The sequence below is a fragment of the Dipodomys merriami genome, unplaced genomic scaffold (assembly GCF_024711535.1).
Source record: "Dipodomys merriami isolate MVZ:Mamm:240054 unplaced genomic scaffold, mDipMer1.0.p SCAF_60, whole genome shotgun sequence".
Lineage (NCBI taxonomy): Eukaryota > Metazoa > Chordata > Mammalia > Rodentia > Heteromyidae > Dipodomys > Dipodomys merriami.
In genome coordinates, this window is record NW_027206180.1 from 2548015 (window position 1) to 2574320 (window position 26306).

Genomic DNA, 26306 nt, shown 5'->3' on the forward strand with positions numbered 1-26306 from the left:
ATTGTCATACTGTGCCACATAAACATGTACAAATATTATGTATCAATTAAAATATTTTTAATTTAAAAAATGTAGCCCAGGAGATTCTATGCTATGTGATTCTAATTCAAACTTCCTCTAAACAGGCAGGGCCCAGGGCAGCATTAATGGGCACACAAGTGGGGAGGGGTACCCAGGAAGATGCCCAGGGAAACACTAACCAAACAGGGACCCTGCAGCCCAGTGTCCGCCCGAGAGGGAGGGAAGACAGGCACTGAGCAGTCATGCGGAGACTATCAGAGAGTTGATGAAGCAGAATGCCAAGAGGCCGAGTGAATAAATCTCAGAAAACCTAATAGTGCAAGGAATACAAGTTTGGAAAGGATGCATAAAGAATGGTACCATTTATAGGCAGCCATAAAAAGAAAACTCTCTCATAACCCTTGTAATAAAAGCACAGAGCCATGACAGGAAGGAAACAGAACAACTTTCCAGGGGGTCCCTCTGGGCTGAGGGACAAGGAGAATTCAGTTTTATTTATGATGCCTAATTTCTAAACAATAACATTTATTAAATCTGATGTGATGGGCGCTTGTTTGCCTCATTTCTCTGTGTAGCACACTGAGAACATTTCCTGTGTTTTTCAGAGTTCAGAGGCAAGTGTGATGCCATGAACAGCTGTGATGGTGGGGCACAGTATCGGCTCTGGTTCTGAGGGACAGCTGGGGGCATTCAGAGCAGGGCCTGCAGAACCAGAACACACACGTGGTGCCCCTTCGGCAACCCTGCCCACAGATCTGCAGAAGTCACGGCTGCGGCTTGCAGCAGACTCATACGAGCATGCTCAAACAGCACAGCCACCCCTGCACCATCCCCTGACATGCAGAGAGTCAACTGTATCCTCACACGGTGGACTATTACACAGCAATGACCAGCAATGGCCTTGCCGCAGCACGGGCAAATCTCCCAACGTAATGTGGATAAATGGAGCCAGGACGCAGGAGCCATGGGATTCCCTTTTGCATAAGGTCTAGAATATGCAGAACTGTTGCATGGTGTCAGGGACAGGACAGGGCCCTGGGGGAGGGACAGGAAGAGGCTCCAGTGCTCTCTGCATGGGTGTGTCAGTTGTATAAGATTCCATGGATCTTGCCTTAAGACTGGAAGAACGCAACATCTCAATTTCAAACATAACAACCCAGCCCACTCCCCAACACATCGCAAGGTGAGAAATGAATAGACACAGGGCCAGGGGAGAAGGGAAGAAACAAGACCCAGGTATGCCCTATCACCAACAAATGGATCAAGAATATGTGGTACAGGCAGACAGTCGAGAACTAACCAGCAACACAGAATGACATCATGTCATTTGCAGGCAAACGGATGATGGAGAACATCAGACTAAGTGAAGTGAGCCAGGCACAGAAGGGCTCCTATGTGGACGCTAGACATAAAACACGAACATAGAAACATACACACGTGGTCGACCTGATTAAAACACACAGTGGGACGAAAGAACATTAGAAAGTTGAAGCGTGTCTGGACGGAGGTACGGGCCCTGGTAGAACAGAGCAGCCAAACTGAGAGGAGGAAGGAGGGTGAATGTGTACAAAGAGAAGGGGGAAACTCCTGAAACCAGCTTGGGGAAGGAGGGGGAGATGGTGGAGGGGTAACTCTGCTCAGGATGCACTGTCTACATGAATGGATGTGTACAAAGTAGTCAATACGAACTTTACAAAGAAAACACACACAAAGCAATCAAACATTTGTAAGTGTGAGTTACCATGAATTACCAAACACTGGAAGCCAAACTGGCGAGGTTGCCCGCAGCCCCATCTTCCATGCCTGGCACACGGAGGCTTGAGACACGGCAGGTGAGTATCACCCAGGCAAGCTGACTTCTCCAGGTCATGCCATCAGGGTGTGCCAGGCCAGCGGGATTGCACAGCCCAAGCTCTTAGCCAGTGGGTCACGTGGCTCAAAAGCTGCCCACGGCTTCTGGGGAAGCTAAAGAGCTCTGAACCCCAGAAAGGTGGGATCGGGGAAATTGCTACAATGCCACACGGGAGACTGAATGTATTTGTTCCAGTGTGCTAAAGATGAATGCGGACGGCAATGTATCGTCCTCGGATGTTAACGGGACACTGGAGGGGAAGGCAGCAATTATTTTTGAATACTCAAGAAAAGAGCAAGAGTTGAGAAGGACCTTCCACACTGCAATTTCCATCAGCTATCCAGAACCGAGCGGAAACGCAGCAGACAGAACACAGGCTAAGCACATTCAAAAGGCGGTGATTGCTGGAGGGGGAGATTAATAATAATGAGATACAAACACCCAGGCAGCCCCAAAGATGTCGTGGGCAACCTTCAGTGCGCGCAGCAGAGACTCAAATGTAATTCATGCCAACAACAAAACCAGAGGGCTCGGCACCGATGTGGGCTCTCAAGCCTAGCTTGACTGAGCCAAATGGAAGAACAGGCAACTGTGCTTGGTTAATTGGGTAAGTTGGGGCCTAGATGCATCAAAGGATTCCTCTCTGTCACCAGGCATGACTGAAGACCCTCTAAGTTCCACCAGGTCTTGGGGGAGAGGACCGGGAGGGTGCGGCGGAAGCAGGGGAGGGAGGCTGCCCAGAGGCGGCGTGAGGCCTCACCCACAGTGGGACCTGTCAAGTCTATGACAGAAAATAAGCAGGGTCTCGTGAGCGCCATGTCATGTGCACAGGTACAAAGCACGGGAACAGAGCGGGGAACAGAGCGGCAATACCTTTCTAGTTGCGTCAGAAATGTCTATGGCTTTCGTCGGATTTTAATTTGAAATTATAGAAATGTCTTCCCCAGAAACCCACTTACTAAATGCATCCACACCCACCCACGCCTCGTCTGCGCTCGTCCCTGTCTCTTCCTGGGGTTTCCTGCGAGACGAGCTGAGCAGACATCTAGAAGATGTCTGTGCGGCTTCCACGGCGTGAACAGGAAGCGCCCTGTGCGGCGGGGGCGAGCAGCTCCCTTTCTTCGTCTTGTGGTACATTAAGCGCCAGGACGCCGGACACAGGGCGTGGCAGCGTGCCAAGCAAAGCCGAGCGTGGGTTTAATGGCTTCACTGATGGCACTCTTCTCCCTTCATTCTCTCTGGACATCTTGCTGCTTGTGGGAGGGGAGTTCTCTGCTTCTAGTCACAGTGCCTCCCTGTTTAGGGGCGCTGTCTCCCCAGGAGGAGGGAGGCCCAGACTGCAAGCGGCTGCCGTTGCATACAAGCCCGCTGTCAGTGACTGAACTTCCGGTTCCCATGTCTGGGGAGCACCGCTGAGTCTTGCCTGCCGCGCGTGCGCAGGCTGTGGCTGTGGCTTTGGCAGAGTTTGACCGATTCCTGGCTGCACATACAAGCTCCCTGGCCTTGGTGGGTGCTTACTACTCTTGAGCCTGGGTTTCCTCACTGGGTAATGTCACCAGAGCTGCATGATGAGATGTGAGCATTAAGCCCCCCCCCCCCCCCCGCCGGCCCTGTGTGCCTGGCAAGCCTGGCATGGGCTGGGAGGGACCTCTGCCCCCTTGTGCCCTGCACGGGCCCAGAGTCCCGGCATCATCAGGGATGAGCACATGCAGGCCTATTTCCCGCCCCGCCCCAGCCCTGCGCGGCAACACTTCCATTAACAAACGCAAAGGCGGCACTTACCATGCGCCGGACACCACGGAAAAGATCTTACAAATGTCACCACAAAAACAACACTACAAATGCCCAAACCACTCCTGCAGCGTAGAGAGGTCAAGTTAGTGCCCAAGGCCACACACAGCAAAGCCATAGGAATCTTTCTCACTCCCCACCCCCATCCCTTTCCTTCTTTCTCTCTTTTCAGCTTCCTTGCTCTCTTCCTTCCTTCCCTCCTTCCTCTTTGGCTCTTAGAGCCTCCTACCTACAGGGCTGGCAAAGTCCTCTGAATGAACACGTGTCTGTCTGTCTTCCCTGCTTGGCATTACTGGGAAGGGTTCTGGAAGTCTAGAGCAAACTCCAAGGACAGCGTGTCTGGCTTCATGAATGGCGCCCAAGCGCACGGGGTGCTGAGCAGGGTGAGGCGCTGCTGCCCCGAGCCCCACAGTACTGCAGCCACAGAGATGTCCCCGCTGAGCAAGGCTGCTCATCCGCGCCTGGTTCCAGAGGTCCAGAGCTGGGCTGGACTTGTAGAGACTGAGGGCTTGGGCCTCAGACTGGCTGCCTGGGCCAGACAACACCTTGACCCTGATGGCCTGACCCCATGCCTGTTTCCCCATTGTCAAGAGGGGCAGTAGGAAGAGCCCTGCCCTGGTTAGGCATGTAGCAGGTCAGAGTGATGCTTCCCCAAAACATGTCGGGGCCCCCCTGCTGGGCACCTAGAGTCTCCTACCCTTGCCTGGTAAAGGGACTCTTGCTAAGGTGATTCAATTAAGGGCCCTAAGAAAAGGGAGGCCACCCTGAGTTAGTTGACCACACGCCCTGCTGCGACCGCAGAGGAAGGCTACAGAGAGGTGGGACCTCATGCCAAAGCACATGGGAGCTGACTCCCAGCCCCCTACCCCGAGCCTGTGGGACAAGCGGGTGCTGCCAGTGCTATGATCTGAGCAGCTGAGCTCCACAGGGAACAAGAGTGAAGGATGCCATTGTGAGCGGCAGGCATGTGGTCATTTGCTTTGGCAGCTGTCGTCATCTGGGGGGAAGGGATTTGCTGCTATGCCCACTTGCCCCTCCCCCCTTGTACCATGCCTTCCGCACCAGTCACCAGGAGCCAAGCCGGGCCTGGCCAGCCCTGAATTCCATGCCTTCCTCTCCTGGGCCTCCTTCGGCTGCCACCTGCTATGCTGCATTTCAAGGCATCTACCTCCCAAGGAGCACAGAGGAACTTTCCACAGCTCAGTGAGCACCAGTTGGTTCCGGCACCACACACGGGTGGATGTGTTTTTAATGAGGATTTTAATGCATAATTTCTCCAACAAGTTGAATTATCTGCAGCTCTGGGAAAGCGATTTGCCTTGCCTTAATGCCAAATGAACTTTCCCAGAGTGAATCTATTATTGCAGGAACGAATGACAGTCTCTCGGTTCTCATTTGCTCACTGAGCAATCATGGAGGCTTTCAGTAACACCATCAAAAATGTGTCTTTACCGAAGCCCTCATGCCTGCAGAGACTTCTTAGACAGGGAGCCTGCAAGTCAGCTCTGCAGACCATCCGAGGTCACCTTTCTGTCACCAGAGCTTGCTTGGGCTCTTGCCCAGCCTGCAAAAGGCCGCCAGAGTAGAGGGAGCGATGCATCCCCAGTCACCAGAAGTCATTCTGCTCAGCATGTTGTGTCCCTCCCAGGAGCTAGGGCAAGGAGCGCGCAGAGCAGGTTCACAGCATTTCCTGCCCCTGATGCTGCTACACAGCAGAGACAAATCACATTGGAAAATACAAAGTCATCATTTCAGCCTAGGCTTTCTGCTGGGAAGAAACGGAAGGAGGAGGTCTGGGCAGGAGGGTCACTGAAGGGACAACAGGGCTCGGGAGAGGACAGAAAGCCGGAGCCAAGTCCTGACACTGGAGGATCTGGGATGCAGATCCAGGCAAGGGAAAGGCAGGCACGCAAGCCCCGCGGTGACACACTGTGGAGGCTGGAGAGCAGCCGCGTGGCTCGGGGAGGGGTTGGGGTAAGGCAAGAGATGAGGTGGTGGGCAGAAATCGAGGACAGTTCACAGGACACCATGCCGTGGGTGTCACCGGAGTAGTCCCCAGAGACACTATCTGGTTGAAGGAGTGCAAGGCCTGCTCTGGTGTCAGCCGCGTGGCCTGCTTTGGAACTGTCATGTGTCACTTCCAGGAGCAGCCTGGGAAGCCATCGTCAGAGGGGCCCTGATTGTCACCACCATGGCAGCACATGGAGACGAAGCATCAGCAGCCTGGTCACCATCGTGACAGGCAGCGCTTCCGTCAGCAACACCCCCCGCCCCCCGCCAAGTGCGGAGATGACCCCGAAGCACATCTTTTTGGCTTTGGTCTCCTGAGACTGGAGCCACTCACTCCCCAGCCCCTCCATGTGTCCTGAGTGACCAAGTCCATGCCTGTGATGCGTCAGCGTCCTTGAGTAACCTTGGCATACCGGGTGTGTACCGGGGTCTGCTCTAGCCTGGACGCGTGTGTGTGTACGTGTGTGTGCGTGTGTGCATGCGTGTGTGTGTGTGTGCGTGCGTGCATAGGGCATGAAGCAGGCTGTGGATGGCCAGCTGCAGCTGGCAGGGCTGAGAATGCGTATGTTCAGCTGGGGGCTGCAGCTCTGTGGCAGAACGCTTGCTTAGCACTCAGAGCTCTGGATGGTGTCCTGTTACCACAGAGCACACACAGATAGAAAGCTGCGTGGCAGTGGCTCACACCTAGAATCCTAGCCACTCAGGAGGCTGAGATTTGGAGGATTTGGATCAACTTTGGGGCAGAAAAGCCCCCAAGATCTCACCTAAAAATTAAAAGCGGCCTGGGGATGTGGCTCCATTGGTAGAGCCTAGCCTCACAAACAGTCCTGAGATCGAACTCCAGGACTGAAAATCAAAACAACAGAGTGTGTGTGCACCAAGCGTCAGGTGAGGTGGAGGCTGCTGCCGGTGGCACATTCAGCCAGCACGGGGCAGTGGGCCTCCTCCACACCGCCCCAACTGCTCCCGTCCCGAGAAAGGTCAGGACTCTGCCTCATCCCACTGGAGGCCCTGCCAACAGGCTGCTTAATGCTCTCAAACTGTTGGTGTGCCTTTCCCCTTCTTGACGCTGAGTTGGGCTCTATAGCTTACGGTGCTCTCGAATCATCTAGAAAGCGCAGAACCTCTCTTTGCACAGGCCTCTCCTCCACAGCCACTAAAGACAAGCAGAGTATGGCTCACTGTTTTTTAAAGCCCCTAGAGTGGTGGGGGGTGGGTGCAGCAGGGGTGGGGGAGTGGGAGGGTGGAGAACTGTTCCACACACAGCCAGGGGTGAAGAATGCCAGCCAACTGAAAGTGCAGACTACTGAATGTGCCCACACCAGGCTTAGAGCTGCATCTGACCCAGCCCCTTCAGCCCTGGCCCAGCCCCTTCAGTCCTGGCCTAGCCCCTTGCAACCAATGCCTGCCAGACCAAAGAATAGTAGCCAACCAGACAGGGTGCGGAACACCAGCACCCTGTTCCTCATTCCTTGGGGTACCTGAATAAACACTGAGGGACATGATATCCACCATGATGTGAGTGGCCCTATGACAGGAGAAAGTTTTCTAAGCAAGTTCTGTGCACAGCTGCGCACACTCACGGAAATCATACGGTGAGAGCTGCACACGAGGGGGCTGGCAGCCAGCTAGTGAGTGCGCCTGCGTCAGGGCCTCCACGCGAGAAGGGCGGGTGCGCTGAGAGGAGTCTGCGGCCCAAACGCTACACCCCTACCCGGGAGAGGCTTGCGGGCCACACACACGAGAGCAGGCGAGGGGCACGGGGGCTGGGTCTCCCACGGCTGCTCTCTATTTCGATCTTTTCTTACGTCCACCCACTTTTCTGAAAAGATCGCAACTCTCTGAGCAAGTGACAGGAAGAAGTGACGAGCTGCGGAGCGGAGTGCGGCGGGGGCGCGGGCTGGGGGCCCGGCGGAGGCCGTACCTTATTCCCGATGGCCTTCTTGGGTGGGAAGGTGTAGGCCCGCACCTGGGGGAACGTGCTCTGCAGCCTGTGGTGCAAGCTCCGGAATTCCGTGTACCGCCGGTAGACATTCCACTCGTCGTCCTTGATCCGAATGTACACCTGCCAGAGAAGGGAGAGGGTAAGATGATGTGAGCTCCTCACGGCCCTCTCCCAAAGGGGCGGGGGGCCGGGTGGGGGGCCTTCCCGTGGAAAGCAGGGCTGCATCTGTCTCATGCTCCATGGAAGGCCATGCCCCTGGCACAGACTCAGTAGAACTGACCGAAAGGTGACCAGACAAGTGACAGGTACTGCCGGCTGGACATCACCAGCTGTCCCAGCAGCAGCAGCAGCAGGGGTGTGTTTTCATGCCCATCTATTTGCTTCCAACATGTACAACAGAGCACCAGCGCCTCCCTCCACGTGTCACAGGCAGAGTTCAGGGGCGTCAGGCAGGCCTGGGGTCACAGACCACTACGCCAATGAGGGGGAGTTCAATCTGGGACAGGAAGGAAGGTGCCAGGTTGAGATCTGTCCTGGGGACAGGATGCCACATCCAGACGGGGGAGGCGCAGTGGGGGCATAAAACATCTTTATTGTAGTCATGCTTTGACTCTCATTTGTATTTTTGAGGGTACAAAATGCAAGAGTAAGTTCACCAGGCTTCCTGTCACCCTGGCACACGGAGCAGTGACATCCCCAGGAAAACTGGGCGTGGGAGAGAGCGAGGACAGCCCAGGGGTGACATCCACAGTGACGCATGGCTGTCACACTTTCTAAGCAGGAGTCATCAACACGCACTTAAAGATCTTCCTAACCACGAAGCCAGATGCCTCTAACGTTCATGCCAAGTTCTGTGAAAACCACCCATTCAGCACACAAGTTTAAGCCCTTACATTCTTACATTGAAAAGGCAAGCTTAACAAAATGCAGGGTGGGGGGGAGGCGGTCACCAAAAAAGCCTGTTTAATCTTAGTACTCATTACAAGGTCTTTGTGGTAACTTCTAGAATAAAGTTGTTGCAAGTGCTGTTTTATTCTGAGCTGACCTGACCAGGAAGCTTACTTTGAATGTCACCTGCTAAAAGATGGGCAGACATGTTCAGAGAGGCCCAGGTTAGCTGGACTCTGCCATAGCCCAGCGGCCATCTGGAGTCTGGTGGACGATGGCAGAGAAGACAAACCAAGCCTTGAGTACTTGACTCCATCTGGAGCAGGGCATGGAGAGCCATGGGGATCAGGACACTGGGCCGCCACAGGCCCTGCTAGGCAGGCACAGGCCTGCTCAATGACAGCAGGTGACAGTCACCCACTTAGTGTCCACATCCTCAGTATTGCTGGGTGACAATGTGCTCACCAAAAACAAAACAAGACAAAAAGTGATTTCTGGGACAGTCTTGCTAGCACAGGAAGTCAAGAAGCTCTATGAAACACAGCAGGGGGAGGAAGGAGCGCCCAGGGCTCACAGAAGTGAACAACAAAATGTCAATTCAAGGGCCAGGGGCTGGTAGCTCACGCCTGTCATCCTAGCTACGAAGTAGGCTGAGATTTGAGGATCACAGTTCAAAGCCAGCCTGGGCAGGAAAGTCTGTGAGACTTTTTTTTTTTTAAGTGGTCATGGTGCTTGAACTCTGGGCCTGGGCACTGTCCATCAGCTCTTCAGCTCCAGGCTAGTTCTCTACTTCTTGAGCCACTGCACTACTTCTGGTTTTCTGGTGATTAATTGGAGAAAAGAGTCTTATGGGACTTTCTTGCCTGGGCTGGCTTTGAACTGCAATCCTCAGATCTCAGCCTCCTGCGTAGCTAGGATTACAGGCGTGAGCCACCGGGCCAGTGAGACTCTTATCTCTAATTAACCACCAGAAAACTGGAAATGTGGCTCTGTGGCTAAAGTGGTAGAATACTTGCCTTGAGCTGAAGAGCTGAGGGACAGCGCCAAGGCCCAGAGTTCAAGCCTCATGACCAAAATAAAACAAAACAACAAAAAAAAAAACCCCAGAAATGTCCTCAACATTTTCAACAGTAGCCACTACTAAAGCGCCTACTATGCACAGCGCATTCAGCCAAGCTCTCCAAGCGCTCTCGTCATCATGGTGACTCTGGCAGCAGGCAGCAGCGAAGGCTCCCAGAGGCCTTGTCCTTTGCTCCACAGGTCATGTGACAGCAGAGCGGCCTGCTTGCTACCAAGCCCCTCAGTTTCATTACCTGGGAACTAATCTTAATGGAGTGCCCTTGAAATCACAGGGCTCAGGACCAGGTGATCCTCAAGCACAAAACTTTCAGCAGCCCACATGGAGAAAACTGCACTGTGGTTTACATCAGCCTGACCACACCACAGATTTATTTCACTGAAGAATTAAAAGGGCTCATGCTTATAACTGCGGGGGTTGTTTGTTTATCTGAAGAACTCCTCCTTCCAAATTATGTTTGATTAGACCCAATTCCCTCCACTTGGGCTATAAAGATAATAATTCCTCAGAGGGATAAAGAGAATCAACCTCTTGGGCACAACTGAGCTCCCTTTTAAATCGAGCAATAAAAAGTGACTTCAAGTCTAATCTTGATTCAGCAGAAGGGAAGTACAATAGGAGAATAGGAGAGTATTATCCTCAAGCAGGGGTCAGATGGAGCCAGCGTTCCTTCTAAGAGGAAGTTCACATCTGGAGATTTCCTTCCTATTGGGAAGAACTGCCTAGTACTGCTGGTAATGACAGGAGGCAGAGAGGGAACGGGAAGGAGGCAAAAACCTCAGTTCAGGGGTCAGGGGTGTGGCTCAGGTGGTAGAATGCCTGCCAAGGAGCATAAAGTGTCAGATAGCCAAGTCCAAATCCTGGCTTCAGACTGGAAAAAAAAAAAAGAAAGCAGTCCGTCAATGAGGGGCCTGGCCTCGCTGGGCCTTGAAGAGAACCCCTGGAGCATTCCCACGGGCGCTCTGCGCCTCCCATCCGCAGGGTTCCTCTGCTGTGCTGCACACACATTTCTCAACTTGATCTAGACACACGTACCACGTAGGTGGAGCCGCTTTTTCTGGCGCCTTCCTCAAAGCTGTGTTTGTGAGGTGTATCTTGTCACCTGTGCCTTGTCGCAGCTGCATGTGCCTGCTCTGCCAGGCAGGACACTGAGGATGGTTCCAAAGCCACACGCGTGGCGTCTGCACTCATTCCTTTTCAGATCACAGACTTAAATGTGGAAGGTACAATCACTAGGCTACCAAGGAGGCAGCGGCAGGGTGTCTTTGTGACTTTGCGGGACGGGGGGGGGGGGGGGGAGTCCTGCCTGGGACCCAGAAGAAAAGGAAGGAACCTTCTGGGTACGAGGATGCCCTGCACCTCCATCTGAGCACGGTCACAGGAGTGTAGACACAAGTAGAGATTAGCTGCACTTAAGAGGCAAGTACCCATGGCAGTTATGCTCGTCCTGAATTTAAAAGTCAATTTCCCTGTCCTCGGGGGTTACAGAGTGAGAGGGAGCTGGGCGGGAGAGGATGAAGACTCACACGCCTGTTTTCAGGTAGGAGGTAAAGGTCTGCAAACACACCATCAGGTTTGTTTTTTTCTTTTTCTTTTTGTCTGTTGTGGGGCTTGAACTCTGGGCCTGGGCACTGTCCCCACGCTCTTCAGCTCAAGGCGAGCACTCTATCACTTGAGCTACAGCACCACTTCCGGTTTTCTAGTGGTTCATTGGAGATAAAAGTTTCACAGACGTTCCTGCCCGAGCTGGCTTTGAACCATGATCCTCAGATCTCAGCCTCCTGAGTAGCTAGGATGACAGGCGTGAGCCACAGGTGCCCGGCAGGTTTGTTTTTCTTTAACCTCGAAGTCATGGGATCCTAAGAACCCAGTGGTAGAGCAACAGGGCAAGGTCTGTGCACTGCTGGCTTGCACCCCGGCTCTCCCCAGTTGTTTGACCCTGGGTCACCCCACCACCACCTTGAGACTACAGAATGAGGGCGGGCCGGTCTCACTGGCCCAGGTCTGGCTCAATAAGCAATGGCAGCTGTTGATACTGCAACCCTATCACCCCCGTCATCCACTGCCTTTGTGTACATGAACCTCCCTATTACAGAATTAGGGCTAATTATAGGATGTGCAATCACGAAATTAAAGCAGGTAATTACCATGCCTAATTAATTGTCAAACGCAAGGCGGGTGAGGGAATGCAAACATGGAGGCAAGTGTGGGGACCGGTGGAATGGGCAGCTCGGCACCCCTCCCCTGGCACAAAACCCAACCCAACCCGAGCAGCACAGTCCGGCTCCCCCCTCTCTCGGGAGGGCTTCTGAGCACAAAGACAGAATATGGAGGGTGTGAGCTGGGTACCCCTCAGTGCCGGCTGAAAGCCACCGGGGCATTTATACAGCCCTGTCACACGAACACCCAGCGTCCTGGACCAGAGAGCTATTTTAGGAGGAATTGGTAGGAGATACTTGATGGCCGCCATAAACCTCTGCTAGGATTAGACCTCACAGAGAGGCTGCCCTCAGACATGGGACTCACAAATAAACACGCATGGCAGGTTTAGAACCAAAACATCAGGATGCCCCAGCAATAGAGCATGCGCCAAGCCCTTCCCCTTCCATTTCCAGCGTCGCGGAGCCCCTCGGAGCTGCACGCCTTGTTCTGCATGCTTTAGTAGTTAGGAGGGAACACAAGTATGGCCATCAATTTCTGGGACTTATGGACAGTGAGATACTAATCTAGTAATGTATTTTGTGTGCTGAGCTTTTACCTAAAATTGTCCCCAAAGCCCTGTAATTTTATAGGCCTTAAAAAAAGAGTCACAGAACTAGAAAGAGACGGTGTGGAAACCAGCGGAGACCCAGAACTGGCCTGCCCAAAGCTCCATTCTTCCCTTCCTCCTCTGCCTCCTCTTCCTCTCCATCCAGTGAAAAACAGCCTTCCAAACTCACCCCCTTGTGAGGACGCTCAGGTTGCACACCCTCTTGTGAGGTCTGCTAAGTGCAAAGAACAAAGATTCTCATAAAAAAATTGCTTCGGGTTCCTGATTCATTTTGCTCCCTTAATAGCCAGAGACTGAAATGATTTGTGTTTTGGTTCGTGGCCTGTGTTAATGTAACCCAGCTAAACTTTTCTTTTAATGAAATGGCTTCATGTGTTATTAACTATAAGTGTCCTCAGAGCTTGAACAAAATGTCCAAGTTACTGCATGCCTGTGCTGATGGAGAGATATTACTGTGGCCAAATCCCAAGAAAAAGATGAACAACTTAGCCAAAGAAAAACGACTTCTTGGTTCACTGGGTTATGTAAAATGAGGCAGAGGAAACACCATTTACTAAGAATTGCCACATAAACCATGGGCCTTTTAAAGAAAGGATGCAGAATAAGAGGCTGGAAGTAGAACAGGGCAGGCAGCAAGACCACACTCAACCGCATGGCAGATGAGCACATGCTTTATCTCAGCAAGAGAACTGCAGCGCACAGCTCTGCCCACTCAGCTCAGGCCAGAGCGCTGTTGGACATTCAATCTCCAGATTCACAAAGCAGCGTAGTCAGTGATCCCCAACCCCAACCCCCAACCACCAGACTGCTCATATTTGGTCATCATGAGAGGCAGACACTAGATTCAGGAACTCCTCCAGACTCAAGTCAGCCCACTCTCCTCTAGCAGAACCAGGTGCTACCTCTTTGGGGTCACCTCTAGTGGCCTCTTCTGAACCAAGCTCAGGCTGGCCCTGGGGAGAGCTTGGAGAACACAACCAAGGGTAGTCCCTTCTCTCCTGGGAGCTCGGTCGGCCAGGAAGACTCTGGGCTAGATGCAAATCACCTCACAATTTCAAATGGAGAAAGGCTCAGAGCACCTCCTCTAGGGGAGGTCTGTGAGGCAGGAGGTTGGCTGAGCACGGATGTTTGATCTGGAATAAAAAGAAAATGAAAGCAAGAAATAGACTGGCATATGCCAGGCTGGGAATGTGTCGTAAGTGGTAGAACACCTGCAAGACCACCGGTTCAAACCCCAGCATCACAAAAATAAATAATAAATACAAAGGCAAGCAATAAGAGAATAGCTGTCATTTAGAACAAAGAGACAATGTCCAAGAGTAAACTAAACAGTGGAATGCTCGCAGGGAGTGGAGCCCGCGCCTGGGCCCTGGAGGTGTGCAGTAACGATTTCATGCCTGCCTGAGCTTTTTCAACTTGTAAAAAAAAAAAAAAAAAAAAAAAGGAACAGAACCCCTCCTGGAAGGTCTGGTGCTGCAAGTCATTTTTAGCTCCTGTGACAGATGGGAGGTGACTGTCCCCTGCAGCCCAGAGCCAACAAAGCCTGGATATAGTTGCTGGGGCACCAGGCGAGTTTCTGAATGCTGCAGAAAGAGACAAGGAGTGGGGGCTGTGGGGAGAGCTCACTGCCTAACTGCCTATCACTGAGGCAGGCAGACAGACAGACAGACAAAAATAAGTCCATTGGAGCTGAGTGTTCAGCTCAAGTGAAGCACAAAGCCAGTGCTGGGAAGGGTGCTGTGAAATGTAGTGGGAGGCCCATGATGAGGGGTTCCAGAGGAGATGACATCTGACACAGGCCTTGAAGGATGAAGAGGAGCTGGCCAGGGGCAGGAGGGGACCTTAGGGCAAGCCAGGCTGGAGCTTCAGGAGTGGCCGCCTCCTGGATTACACTGAGTCCTTTCCAAAGGTTCCACGCAGCATGGCGATAGCAGAATTTGGTGTGTGAGCAAGCAATGCCCTCATCTCCAAAGATGCCAAAGAAACAGCTGCCCCTGGAAACCAGGCTGAGGCCCTGTTAGATCGTGAAGAGCTTTGGTCCCACGGAACTGCAGTGTGGTCCCGGGCCTCCGAGATGTAGGTTGAGTAATGGAGTGTCATACTGCCAAGCACTCTGTGTGAGCCCATGGGCCAGGAAACGGGTTACGGACCACACTCTGCCTCTCACTGCTGCGGCCTGTCCTTCAAGGAATTCTAGCTCCACTCACCATGTAGAATTGGCCACACCAGGCTCTGCTCTGCCTCACCACATCTATCTGGGGATCTGAATCAACAGGGAGCCACAAGCTTCTCTCGGGGACAGAAGCTATCCACCAGCCCAGCACATGGGCTCAGACTCTGACCACCGCCAGGTCCCTGAGGCTCTGGATCACAGGGAAACTTACTCAAGGATTCAAAGGCATCTTAGGACCAAGTTCCGGAAGTGTCGCTGGCCTCTTGAAGGGCTACATAGGAACCAGAGGCCACCTAGAGTCAGGCAGCTCTGCTTCCTTCCCCTGGGCCCGCTCGTTCTCTTTGCTGCAGGCTGGCATTCACCTTTAGAACTCACAGGGCAACACTACACCCCTGCGCCACAGTGCCTGGCTGATTCATGCAGCCACCTGGTCCCCGCTGGCCTGATACCACACAAAGCCACCCGTGGACACAGATTCTGCCCAGCCTCCGTCTCTGCGCATCTGCTGGTCCCACCCCAGCTCTGAACAGAGTTCAAGACCCAGCCAATGGGAGCCAATGTGGGTAATGAGTACAAGATGGAATTGGAGCTGATGAATCATCAGGTAAGGGCCATTCCCAAGCAGTCCAGCTGCAAGATGCCTCTGGCAGCCTGGCGGGAGTCAGGATCAGTCATGCTTCTTGTGTGCAGTCATGCCTGGTCTCTTTGCAGGACCTAGGCATTCCTAACTTGACCCAACAGAGACCTGTCCCCACCAAAGTACACGGGGACGTTTGAGTTAAATAATACAAACCTATTATTTTTAAGTCAGCTTTGGTCCATCTAGGATTGGTGTGCATGCAGAGGGGCTGGTGGTCTCTGAATGTGCCATGGGGAGCCCAGGGCTGGCGGCACACATGGTACCACTTGGCCTGGAGCAAAGCAGATGTACCTTCCTCTCCCACAGCTGTGAGACTGACATCTACTCTTTCATCTTCCTGCGTGAAGAGCACCACTTAAGGATTTTCAGTAATTTTTTCAGAGTAATGAAAAACAAACAGAACAATAGACCCTCAGACACATTGCATTCATCCCCAGCCCTCTCTGATGCATGTTTAAAACAGGTGTATTAGTCACTGCCAAGCTTTCCCTTTCATCTCTCTACACAGCTGAATTTCACCAGTGTGCATGGGACAATCATCAGGACATAGCCCAGGATCAGCTTATACCATGGCATCAGGACACAGCCCAGGCCCAGCACACACCACAGCATCAGGACACAGCCCAGGCCCAGCACACACCACAGCATCAGGACACAGCCCAGGCCCAGCACACACCACAGCAGCAGGACACAGCCCAGGCCCAGCACACACCACAGCAGCAGGACACAGCCCAGGCCCAGCACACACCACAGCATCAGGACACAGCCCAGGCCCAGCACACACCACAGCATCAGGACACAGCCCAGGCCCAGCACACACCACAGCATCAGGACACAGCCCAGGGCCAACACACACCACAGCATCAGGACACAGCCCAGGCCCAGCACACACCACAGCATCAGGACACAGCCCAGGGCCAGGACACACCACAGCATCAGGACACAGCCCAGGCCCAGCACACACCACAGCATCAGGACACAGCCCAGGGCCAGCACACATCAAAGCTTCAGGACATAGCCCAGGGCCAGTGCATACTGGTCCTTGATCAAGATATTCTCTCTCTCTCTCTCTCTCTCTCTCTCTCTCTCTCTCTCTCTCTCTCTCTCTCTGCCTCAGTTTTAACAATGGGGATACAGCTAGCACTGATCTAGTCAGGTGGCTGCAAGGTGACTATAGGAAGGTAAGACCACTTGACAAGGACAAGGCAGTGGGGAAAGGCCTGTGTGATACACAGTCAGTGCCCACAGAGAAGGAGGCACAAGCACAAGGCCTCCAGTGTCACAGCCAACTCTGGCAGCTGGATCCCAGCACACTCACAAGGCTGAGACTCAGGCCACTTGTCCTGTAGACTGCTGGCAGGTGAGGGCCCAGGGCCCACTGGCCTAGGTGATCTTGAGTGGAAACACCAGCTAAAACAATATCTCTAGAGCACCAGTTCTTCCTTCAACTCAAAACTGCAGTAAGCTTGTTATTGACATGCCTGTAATCCCAGCACAGAGGCAAGAGGGTCATGAATTTGAGGCATCTGGACTACCTAGACCTGTGTCAAAAAGTAAAAAAAATAAAATAAAATAATAAGAATGACAATAGAACTAGAGTTCTGAAAACCAAAAGGCTTTGGACTAAAAGCTTTATACAGAGTCATTTGTCAAAAGAACTCGTTGAACTGCAAGGAGGGCGTCAATGAACATGACTCACTTTGCTTGGTGTCAGTGTTCTTGTTTCTCTGAGAGACACTGAAGTGTGACTGTGGGTGGTTGCCCTGCGCTTCTGCATCCCTGCTTGCTCCTTTTTCACACTTAACAAGAAAACAAAAACATCCATCTTGAATAAAGTTGACCTTGAAGGAAGGAGAAACTTTGTTCTTTTCAGCCCAGGGTCACAATTACCTTCCTCCCCCAAAAAATGCCTCTTAAGGATCCTCAAAAGACTAAACATAGAGCTTCCCCATGACCCAGAAACTCCACTCCTGGGAATTTATCCAATTGACCACAAACCAGTCCACACTAAAGCCACCAGCACAACCATGTTCATCACAGCATTATTTATCATAGCCAAGATATGGAATCAATGCAGATGCCCCTCAGTGGACAAATGGATCAAGAACATGTGGTATATACACACAATGGAATTTGATGCTTCCATCAGAAAGAATGATATTATTCCATTCATAAGGAAATTGAAAGGCTTGGAAAAAATTAAATTAAGCGAAGCAAGCCATACCCCCCCAAAAAAATAGGTTGGGTAGGCTCCCTCATTCATAGTAATTAGAATGTACTATACAAGTAAACACAGTGGATGGTAAAAGACAAAAAATTACACTTGAACATGATAAAGCAAACATTCACACAGTGGGACTAAAAGAGGACATTCTTAGGATAGGATCAAAAAGGCTTAATAGCTTTGTGCACATAATCATATCAAATGATGCTATGGAAATGGACTCTAAGAAGTAGAAACGAGGTTTTTTTTGTTATTTAACTTTTTGTGTTTTTCCCCCACTTTGTCACTACTTTTTACTTCTGTACTTTTTGTCTTGCATATAAATTTATCTGTTTGGGGGAGGGTAAAGGGGAGCATAGAAAAGGTTGAAAATGAACTATACCACTTGTGGGGGAGGGGTCTTGAGGGGAAAAACTGGGAGGAAATAAGGGAAGAAGTGACACTGTTAAAAAAGAAATGTGCACATTACCTGGCTTATGTAACTGTAATCCCTCTACACACCACCTTTACAATAATTTTTTAGGGAGAAATACATTAGATCCCTTCTCTGTCCCCCTCTTCCTGTTTCCTTCCCCAGCCTGCTGGAATATTGGATTGCCAGCACAATTGTCATAGACTTGGTAATTCCTTATCAGAGGCAGAGTTTGACTTTAAACTTGGCCACATAACTTGCTTTGACCAACAGGCTACTACTAGTCAGTATCCATTGAGCAGAGGTTTAGAGAGTACTTGTACATGGGGCTGGGAAGGTGGCTCAGTGATAGAGTGCTTGCCTTGCATGCATGAGGCCCTGGGGTCAATTCCTCAGTGCCATATAAGCAGAAAAAGCCAGAAGCGGTGCTGTGGCTCAAGTGATAGAGCACTAGCCTTGAGCTGAAGAGCTCAGGAACAAAGCCAAGGCCCAGAATGCAGGCCCCACAACCAAGAAAAAAAAAAGTACTTGTACCTTAAGAGCTGGTTTGGAGATTCTAGCAGGGCAGCATAGCTACTCGTATATTTGACTCAAGACTGGATCGTGCAGCTTTGGGAGGGACACACATAGAGCAGGGAGGGAAGAAGGGGACAGCTGCCTAGCCAGCCAGATCAGCTAAATCAAACCTGGCAATCAATGGGGTGACAGATGTGGCAGCCAGACTGCCCTTACCTCCAATCATAGTCCTCATAGTCAGCACAGCAATACTCACACAAGACACTGTGATGGAAATGAACTTTACAACTTGCAGGGGAGGAGAGTCGACGGGAAGGAAAGTGGGGGAAAAATGAGGGTGGGGTAGCAATGTTTGTTTGACAAGAAATGACTCATTAACTTATGGAACTGTAACCCCTCTGATAGCACCCTTACAATATTTTTTTTTTTTTAAAGAAAGTACTTGTACCTCTGCTGTCACCTAGAGGACAATCCCTAGTCAGTCTGTTGGTATATGAAGAATAAAGACAGGACTAGACCTCCACTAACTGGCCTGTCACCAACACCTGCACAAGAACAGGCTTAAACCATGAGATTTGGTTGGTGATTGCACCACATTACCATGGCAACAGACTGGTACACTGGCTGGCCTAGGTGAACCTGCATAGCTGCATCTGTGACATGATTCTGTTGCGCGTTTACGATGAGCTCATTGTTTTCACTGTCCCACTGCCCACGCAACCCCACAAGGATTACTGTCTGTCCTGACAAGGGGGTCTTGCAGCAAGCAATGGACGGTGCCTTGCACAGTCAAGACCAAGGTGTACTTATGTAAGCTTCTGTGGGACCGCTCCCCTGGCCTTCTGCACAGATAAAAGACTTTAAAGAATCTAGTAGATGCAGAGAGCCGAATGTGGACAGTCAGAAAAAGGTGATCATGTGTGACAGAGGAGGTGCCCAAATCCAGACCCGAGGGATGAAGGGACAAAGAGCACGGAGAAGACAGAAGACATCATCCTCTGCTAGCTCTGAAACATCCTATAAGAGCAGGTAGATATCTGCTTGGCCTTCCTGCTGTCACCAATATCCAAAGTGTGTGGCCCAAATTTGCTCGATCTGTGCTGTAAGGACCCCATGTGGAAGCTGCCTTGCCCTGCCTAGATCAAACGGTCCCTGGAGTGGCTGGGCGGGTCACAGCCTTGGTGCGGAAGCCTGCAGGGTTGGAGCGAGTGGTAACAGCCTGTGGGGCCAGGACGATGCTGCTGTGTGGTACACCGCAGAGTAAGAACAGGGTCAGCCAAGAGGCCATGATGCTGCCTATAACTGCATCCCTGAGGAAAGGCTCACTGCCACAGCTGCCCCGACCTCTGGAAGGTGGCTGTGTACTGCTTGCCACAGGGAACAGTGTGCAGGTAACAAGTAGGGGCCCTAGGGAGAGGGGATCCCCTCAGGTCATGTCAAAGGCTGCTGTCATACTACCTGGTTAGCAAGAAGCACACCAAGGGCCGGCAGCAGTGAACATATGACAGGCCTGCTCCTACCAAGGGCAGGAGGGAGATTCGGGCACCTGCCATGTGCTGGGTGCTCCTGGCCACTCTCAGGCTGTGACTGGGGCATGGAGAGAGCACTAGGAAAGGCATGGGATCAGCCCAGCTTGGGACTTGATGTCCCTACTGCCAGCCCTGTCCAGTGCCTCACTTGGTCTGTCCAGGCCAGACAGCCAGCCAAGACTCAGCTCAGGTGACAGCTGCTCCCCACAAGGGCCCTCATGCCTGGCACAGGCGCCCCTCTGTACACTCTGCTCCTGCCATACCCAACCCCCCACTTTGCAGTGGCCTACACCCCAGTTCTCTCCCCAAGAGACATAGGTAAGAGTGCGGGGCCGGGGTCATCACCCATCCCAGCCCTGCCTACTGCACAGGCCCCTCGGGGGCTCGCCAGAGACAGTGAGGGCAAAGGAAGAGAAAGGAAAAAGAGCACAAAAGACAAACAGGAACACGAGCAAGGAGAAAGAAAAACGTCACCTGCATTCTGGCTAAGATGAAACAAGAAAGGATTTCAGTAGCATGAGAAAGAGAGGAGAGGAGAGGAAAAAGACAGAGGGAGGGAGGGAGAAAATGAGGGAGAGGGAGGGAGAGAAAGAGATGAGAGAAAGGGGGGTGGGGAGTTTGAGGACCTGCTGCCAGCCCGGCTTGCACTCTGAGCTAGAACACTCAGCGTCTTTCAGGATCTCAGGTCTGACACCTTCCTTTTACATACTCTGAGATGCCAGGCCTGGATTGGGCCACTGAAAGTACTCCAGCTTTAGCCCTCAAGTTCACAGGTAGGGGACACAAGTCCCAGAGGAGGGAAGGGACACAACAAAGGCTGCCTGGCAGGGCCCGGCCGCACCCCTGCAGGTCAGGGCCAAGGACCCTCGAGAGTCCTTCCAAGCATTTGTCATCCTACATCGGGAGCCAGGCAGGCACGTGAGCAGCCAAGACAGCCACTGCCTATCTGAGCAACAGGGGCGACTTCCTGAAATGGCACCTGGCAGGGAGGAAAGCAGCCAGGTGCCTGTGCCCCACTTCATCAGGCAGCCACACACCTTGCATCCGGAAATGTCACACGTCACGCTTATCCCAAGCTGTCACCTTCTCCCTGTACTAAAAATGGTACCTCGTTCCTGCCTCCATTCCTTCCCTTCTCTCTGAATAGAAACAGTCATCTGTGCGCACCTTCACCCACCGCCTCATGGGGCCCCGGGGAGGGGGCAGCCCTCACCCGTACTCTGAGTGACACCTGCATCATCAAGACAAAACTCCCTGGTCCATGAGAAGGCCTGATGGGATGCAACAGAGCCCTGTCTCCTATAAACCCAGCCCCTGAACAAGGTGAGTCTAAGAGCCACCCCACCTCAATGCTGTGGCTTTTGAGCCACAGCACCACTTCCGGCTTTTTCTGTATACGTGGTACTGAGGAATCGAACCCAGGACTCCACGCATGTGAGGCAAGCGCTCTACCTCCAAGCCACATTCCCAGCCCTGAAGGGAAGGGTTTCTATGCAATCAAGTCTGCCTTTGCCCAACTCAGGCAGAAAACTTGCGCTTTACGTAACATGGATGGACCCACCCTTTCTGAAACTTTTTGCCAAAGGTCAACCATGTCTTCCTGAAGAAATGAGTCTAGTTCACTTTTTTTTTTCTTTTATGGGTTCCATCAAAGTTACATTTTTTTTCATTATACCAGGGAGCTGGGAGCATCACCCACACACTGCGAATCAATAACCTCACACAAAACAAAACAAAACAAACCCACCCAGAGGAAATAGCGTGAAGAACTCATCATCTAATGCTGCGCTCTCCTCCCCACGGAGCCCCCAGCCCTGGGAACGGGCGCTGTCCCCAGGACCATGCCTCCACAGCCCCTCTGCGCTGGCTGGCATTGTTCCCGGGGGCCCTCAGCCTCAGTTTCCCTCACTGCCCCTCTAGCCTAGAGCGGGCACCACTACCCCCTGGGAGGTTGGCTAATAGGTGGCCACGTCCACAGACAGGCAAGGCATTCTGCTTCCCCACACTTCCGCACCTCACTTGGCACTGGTGGAAATCACCACGGTCATGGCCACAATGACCGTGTATGGGATCTACGGCAGGCACCACAGAGAATGGTTCACTTTGGTCAGCTCTGGTCCATCCTCAGAACCTCCAGTTCACAGGAGATCAGGTCGAGGCCCAGAAGTGCTGCCTTGCCTGAGGTCGCAGCTCTCAGAGCAGAGATCGGGGTGGCTGGGGAGTGTCTGACTGAGGGAGGGCTGCTGCTGAGCCATCAGGTCCTGTTCCGTACAGCAGAGGCTAAGCCTTTGGAGCCCCATGTCCCCTGATGGAGCCTAGGCCTTCACAATCGCTATCTTAAACTTCGAGTGAGAGACACTGCTCCCACACTGCAGATGGAGAAAGCGGGGTGCATGCAGTTCATTGAATACGGATGGACACAGGGCGAGAGAGCACCAGGGTCAGGATTCAAAGCATCCACTGCAGAGCCTGTGCCCTTTCCAAGATATCACACTGCCACAAATCTATCTACAAAGATACTAAATACTAAAAATATGTAGAAAAATACTAACATACACAGCAGGCCAAAAACAACATGGCTAAAAATTAAGTGGGAGGGAATAGGGAGAATAATCTAAATGCTGGCTACAAAGAACAACCAGCTGGGCACTTAATAGCCACCAGCCTGTAAGCCTCGATACTTGGGAAGTGGAGAGTGGGAGAATCACAGTTCTTTGCTGGAGCAAAGAGATCACACAATTCCAACTCAACCAAAAGCTGGACATGGTGACACACACCTGTCATACCAGCTACCAGGGAGACTGAGAGAGAGAGGACCACAGTTCCAGGCTAGCTTAGGCATTTAAAAATTAAAACAAGGGGCTGGGAAGGTGGCTCAGTGGTAGAGCACGTGCCTTGCATGCATGAGGCCCTGGGTTCGATTCCTCAGCACCACATAAGCAAAAAGAAAAAAGCCAGAAGTGGTGCTGTGGCTCAAGTGGTAGAGCGCTAGCCTTGAGCTGAAGAGCTGAAGGACAGCACCCAGGCCTGGAGTTCAGGCCCCACGACTGGACCCCCCCCAAAAAATAAAAATAATAAATAATAAAAAAATAAAAATTAAAACAACAAAAAAAGCCCCTTCATGAGACCCTATCTCAACCAGAAAAGCTGGGTATGGTGTGGCACACTTGTCATCCAGCTATGACAAGCAGCATAAATAGGAGGATCATACACCCAGCAAAGAGCAAGACTTTATTTCAAAAATAACCAGAGTGATAAAGGGTTCAAAAAGTAGAGCAAACAAACAGCTTGGTTCAAACCCCACTATTGCATAAATGGTAAATAAATCTAAAGAATCTGGACGGAGTCACTATGGTAGAATGCTATACACACACTTCAAGGAGGGTAACCTGTCACAAGTTTATTTTAAAGTAAGGAAAGAACATAAAAGCTCATAGATGGGAGATACTGTCTAGAGAGAAAACGGCAATGGGAAAAACAGTCACCTGCCTGCCTTCTTTCTGAGTTGCCTTTATTTTCCATATTTTTCTGGAAAATTTTCCAGATTTCTGGACCACCTGGTGGTCCGTGCCTGTCATCCCAGCTCTGAGGGAGGAGTGAAGGGAGGACTGTGGACCAGGCCAGGCCAGATGAGACCTTGGCCCCAAAATGACTAAAGAGTTGGAGGCGAGGCTCAAGGGGTAGAGCGTCTGCCTGCTGAGCCTGGGACCCTCAGTTCAGCCCCCAATTATACACACACCACTAATGTCTAATTTCTTTTTAAAATACTATAGAAAGTAAACTGGCTGCTCTCAGCCAGCACTGAGTCTGCCTATTTCCATTCTGGAATGGACCCCTATGCTGAGTTCTGATTAAGGGTGAATTTAAACCTTTCAAATATCCAACTGATTTTTGAGGCAAATAATTGCATTTTATACTAAATTTATTTGCAGCTCAAATGCGCTCCAAACCTTGTTTTGATTACTTGTTTAGGGAAAGAGTAACATTAGAAATGCCTAAGAACTACATTTGCATGATGGATGATGAGATAGGAATTACAGTGGGGGAAAATAAAAAGAAATGCAGAAACCAAACATCTCTGAATATCTAAAGGCACTGCTGAATCTCAAGCCCATTCCCGCACTTACACCCAGTGAGCCCTGCTCCCCATTCCTCGCGCCCCCTCCCCCTCGCCCGCATCCTCACCTGGAGAATGCCCATGTGGCCAGGGAGGGTGCAGCGTGAAGGGGCTGCAGCAACTGAGCAGGCGGGGTCGCACTAGGCACGGCTGCCGGCCTGCAGTCCGCCTGTCTCATCTGATTTTACTGAGCAGCTGGTTTGGAACTTGCCCTCCCAGGGTCCTGTCTCCTGCTGTGTCAGCAGGCTTCTTCCAGGGTCTCCCCAGTAATGGAACCCTCCCTCTTCAAGGACACACACTGGGCCTCTGTGCCAACAGCGGCCAGCATGGAGAAGCCTGGTGTTGAAAATCAGCCAAGACATCCAAGACTACTCCAATCTCTGCCCGCTGTGATTTTTCTCTCCAGGCAGCCTGTCCTGATATTGGGCACTGCTTGGTCCCCTGAAATGGAATCATTCTCTGTAGACATCTACATTTGGTCTAGTCTAGATCTTTCTATTTCCTATGCTAATATATTTAATTATTTTAAGTGGGCCCAAACTATACATTCTCATCAGTTATTATCTGGGTTTCTTTCCACTTCGTTGCACATGCTACACAAGCTGACATACAAGGCCTGCAGTATCCTCTTCAACGGCTGCCTCACTCTTCCCCACCTTTGTGGTTTTTCTGTAGCAGGTGAGCACTGCCTGTGGGGGTACATTCCGGTTCATTCCACCAGGTAGCTCAGATGCTGCCTGCAGGGTCCCTCCGGTGGGCACATCCCCGCTTCCGGCTCCTTACCACCAGGGAGGCTGTGTTTCTCTTGGGGTGATGCTTGCCACCCCATGGCTTCTAAGCAGCTTTCAGTACCACAGCACGGCCTGCTCTGTCCCTCCCCCACAAGCACAGCATGCCCAGCTAACGACAACCTCTTCCTCCCAGAGTCCGGTGAGACCATGTGGAATACAGCCACAGCTAACCCAGGAAGGGGAAATAGACAGGCAATAAACCTATTGTTGTTAAGCTGTGAGGATTGTGTGTTAAGCAACAAACTAGCATTTAAGAGACCCGCCCACACTGCTGCATAGTTATAGATTTCCAGGCTCCTCGCTGTCTGGGACCCCCTCATGCATAAGTGGACGCCAGTGTATCTGTCCTGTTCCCTGTGGACAGGGGTGCATGGCTGCTATTTTGCACTTTTGCTATTTTGTCGCTGATCAATATTAGCGTTCCTTCACTGACTAACTCCATGGAGACAAGAATCTAGCTGCTCTTATGGAGCCATTAACATCATCATCACCATCACCACAACCAATCATCACCATCACTAACCATCATGGCCACCATCATCACCAGCACCAATCATTATGGTCACCCTCATCATCACCAATCCTCACTATCACCAACACAAATCATCATGGCCACCATCATCACCATCACAAATCACCATCACCAGACATCTTGGTCGTCGTCATCATCGTCATCATCGTCATCATCATCGTCATCATCATCATCACCACCACAACCACCAGTCATCATGGTCACCATCATCATCAATCATCACCATCACCACCATCACCAATTATCCTAGTTACCATCATCACCAATCATCACCATCCCTATTGTCATCATCACCATCAGCACCATCACCACCAATCATCATCAGTAATCAAATATTGCCACCAGCATCACTTCCAGTCTCCCTTCATAGGCACCCAGTTAAGAAAGAGGTGACATTTTGCTGGAGGTCTGCAGCTCTGCTCCGCTGTCAAGAGCTGCATTATCTAGGGCAGAGTAATACACCTGTCTTGCCTCGTCTTACCCACCTGTCAACAGAATGAAAAATACTTTCCCTTATGAGGTGCTGGTGAAGAATCCAAGCTGTGTGTCTGAAGACTCAATAAATACCCCAGGCCTATACATCTGTCTCCCTTTATCACAAGGGGATCAATGCAACTGGTGGGGAAGGAAGGGAAGGCAGGCTTGGTGCCAACTTAATGCAACAGTTCACTGTGCAACTTCCTTTAGCTAACGCCCGTGCTTATTTCCCCAAATCCTCCCCAGAAGCCCTGCTCTGCACCTGCCTCCTGTCATCTTGGCCCTGTTAGAGCCCTAGCACCCCAACACTAGAACTGAGGCCTTGTCTCCCATCTCCACATCTTGAGCGCTAACACTCACACTAGTCCCTAGACCCCAATGGGTAATACACCCTTCACTCTCTCAGCCCCTGAAAAGCAGCCTCAACACAGCTGCCAACTCGAGCTGCTTCTTTGAACTCCAGACAGCCGAGCAGTCTGGCAGAATCTCGCTCTGCCGGGAAACCTGGCACAGAGCTGGGATTCACAGCTTCTCGAGACA

The 26306-nt window shown here is 51.6% G+C and overlaps 1 protein-coding gene across 2 annotated transcripts in view; it reads right to left on the bottom strand.

The window, feature by feature from the left end:
* Snx29 (sorting nexin 29) overlaps nt 1-26306 on the bottom strand; it is a 222980-nt gene that overhangs the window by 12868 nt on the left and 183806 nt on the right. For both annotated transcript variants that reach the window (XM_070003461.1, XM_070003463.1), the window contains one exon: nt 7599-7739. In XM_070003461.1, coding sequence (XP_069859562.1) covers nt 7599-7739 — 141 coding nt within the window. The remainder of the gene's footprint in view (nt 1-7598; nt 7740-26306) is intronic.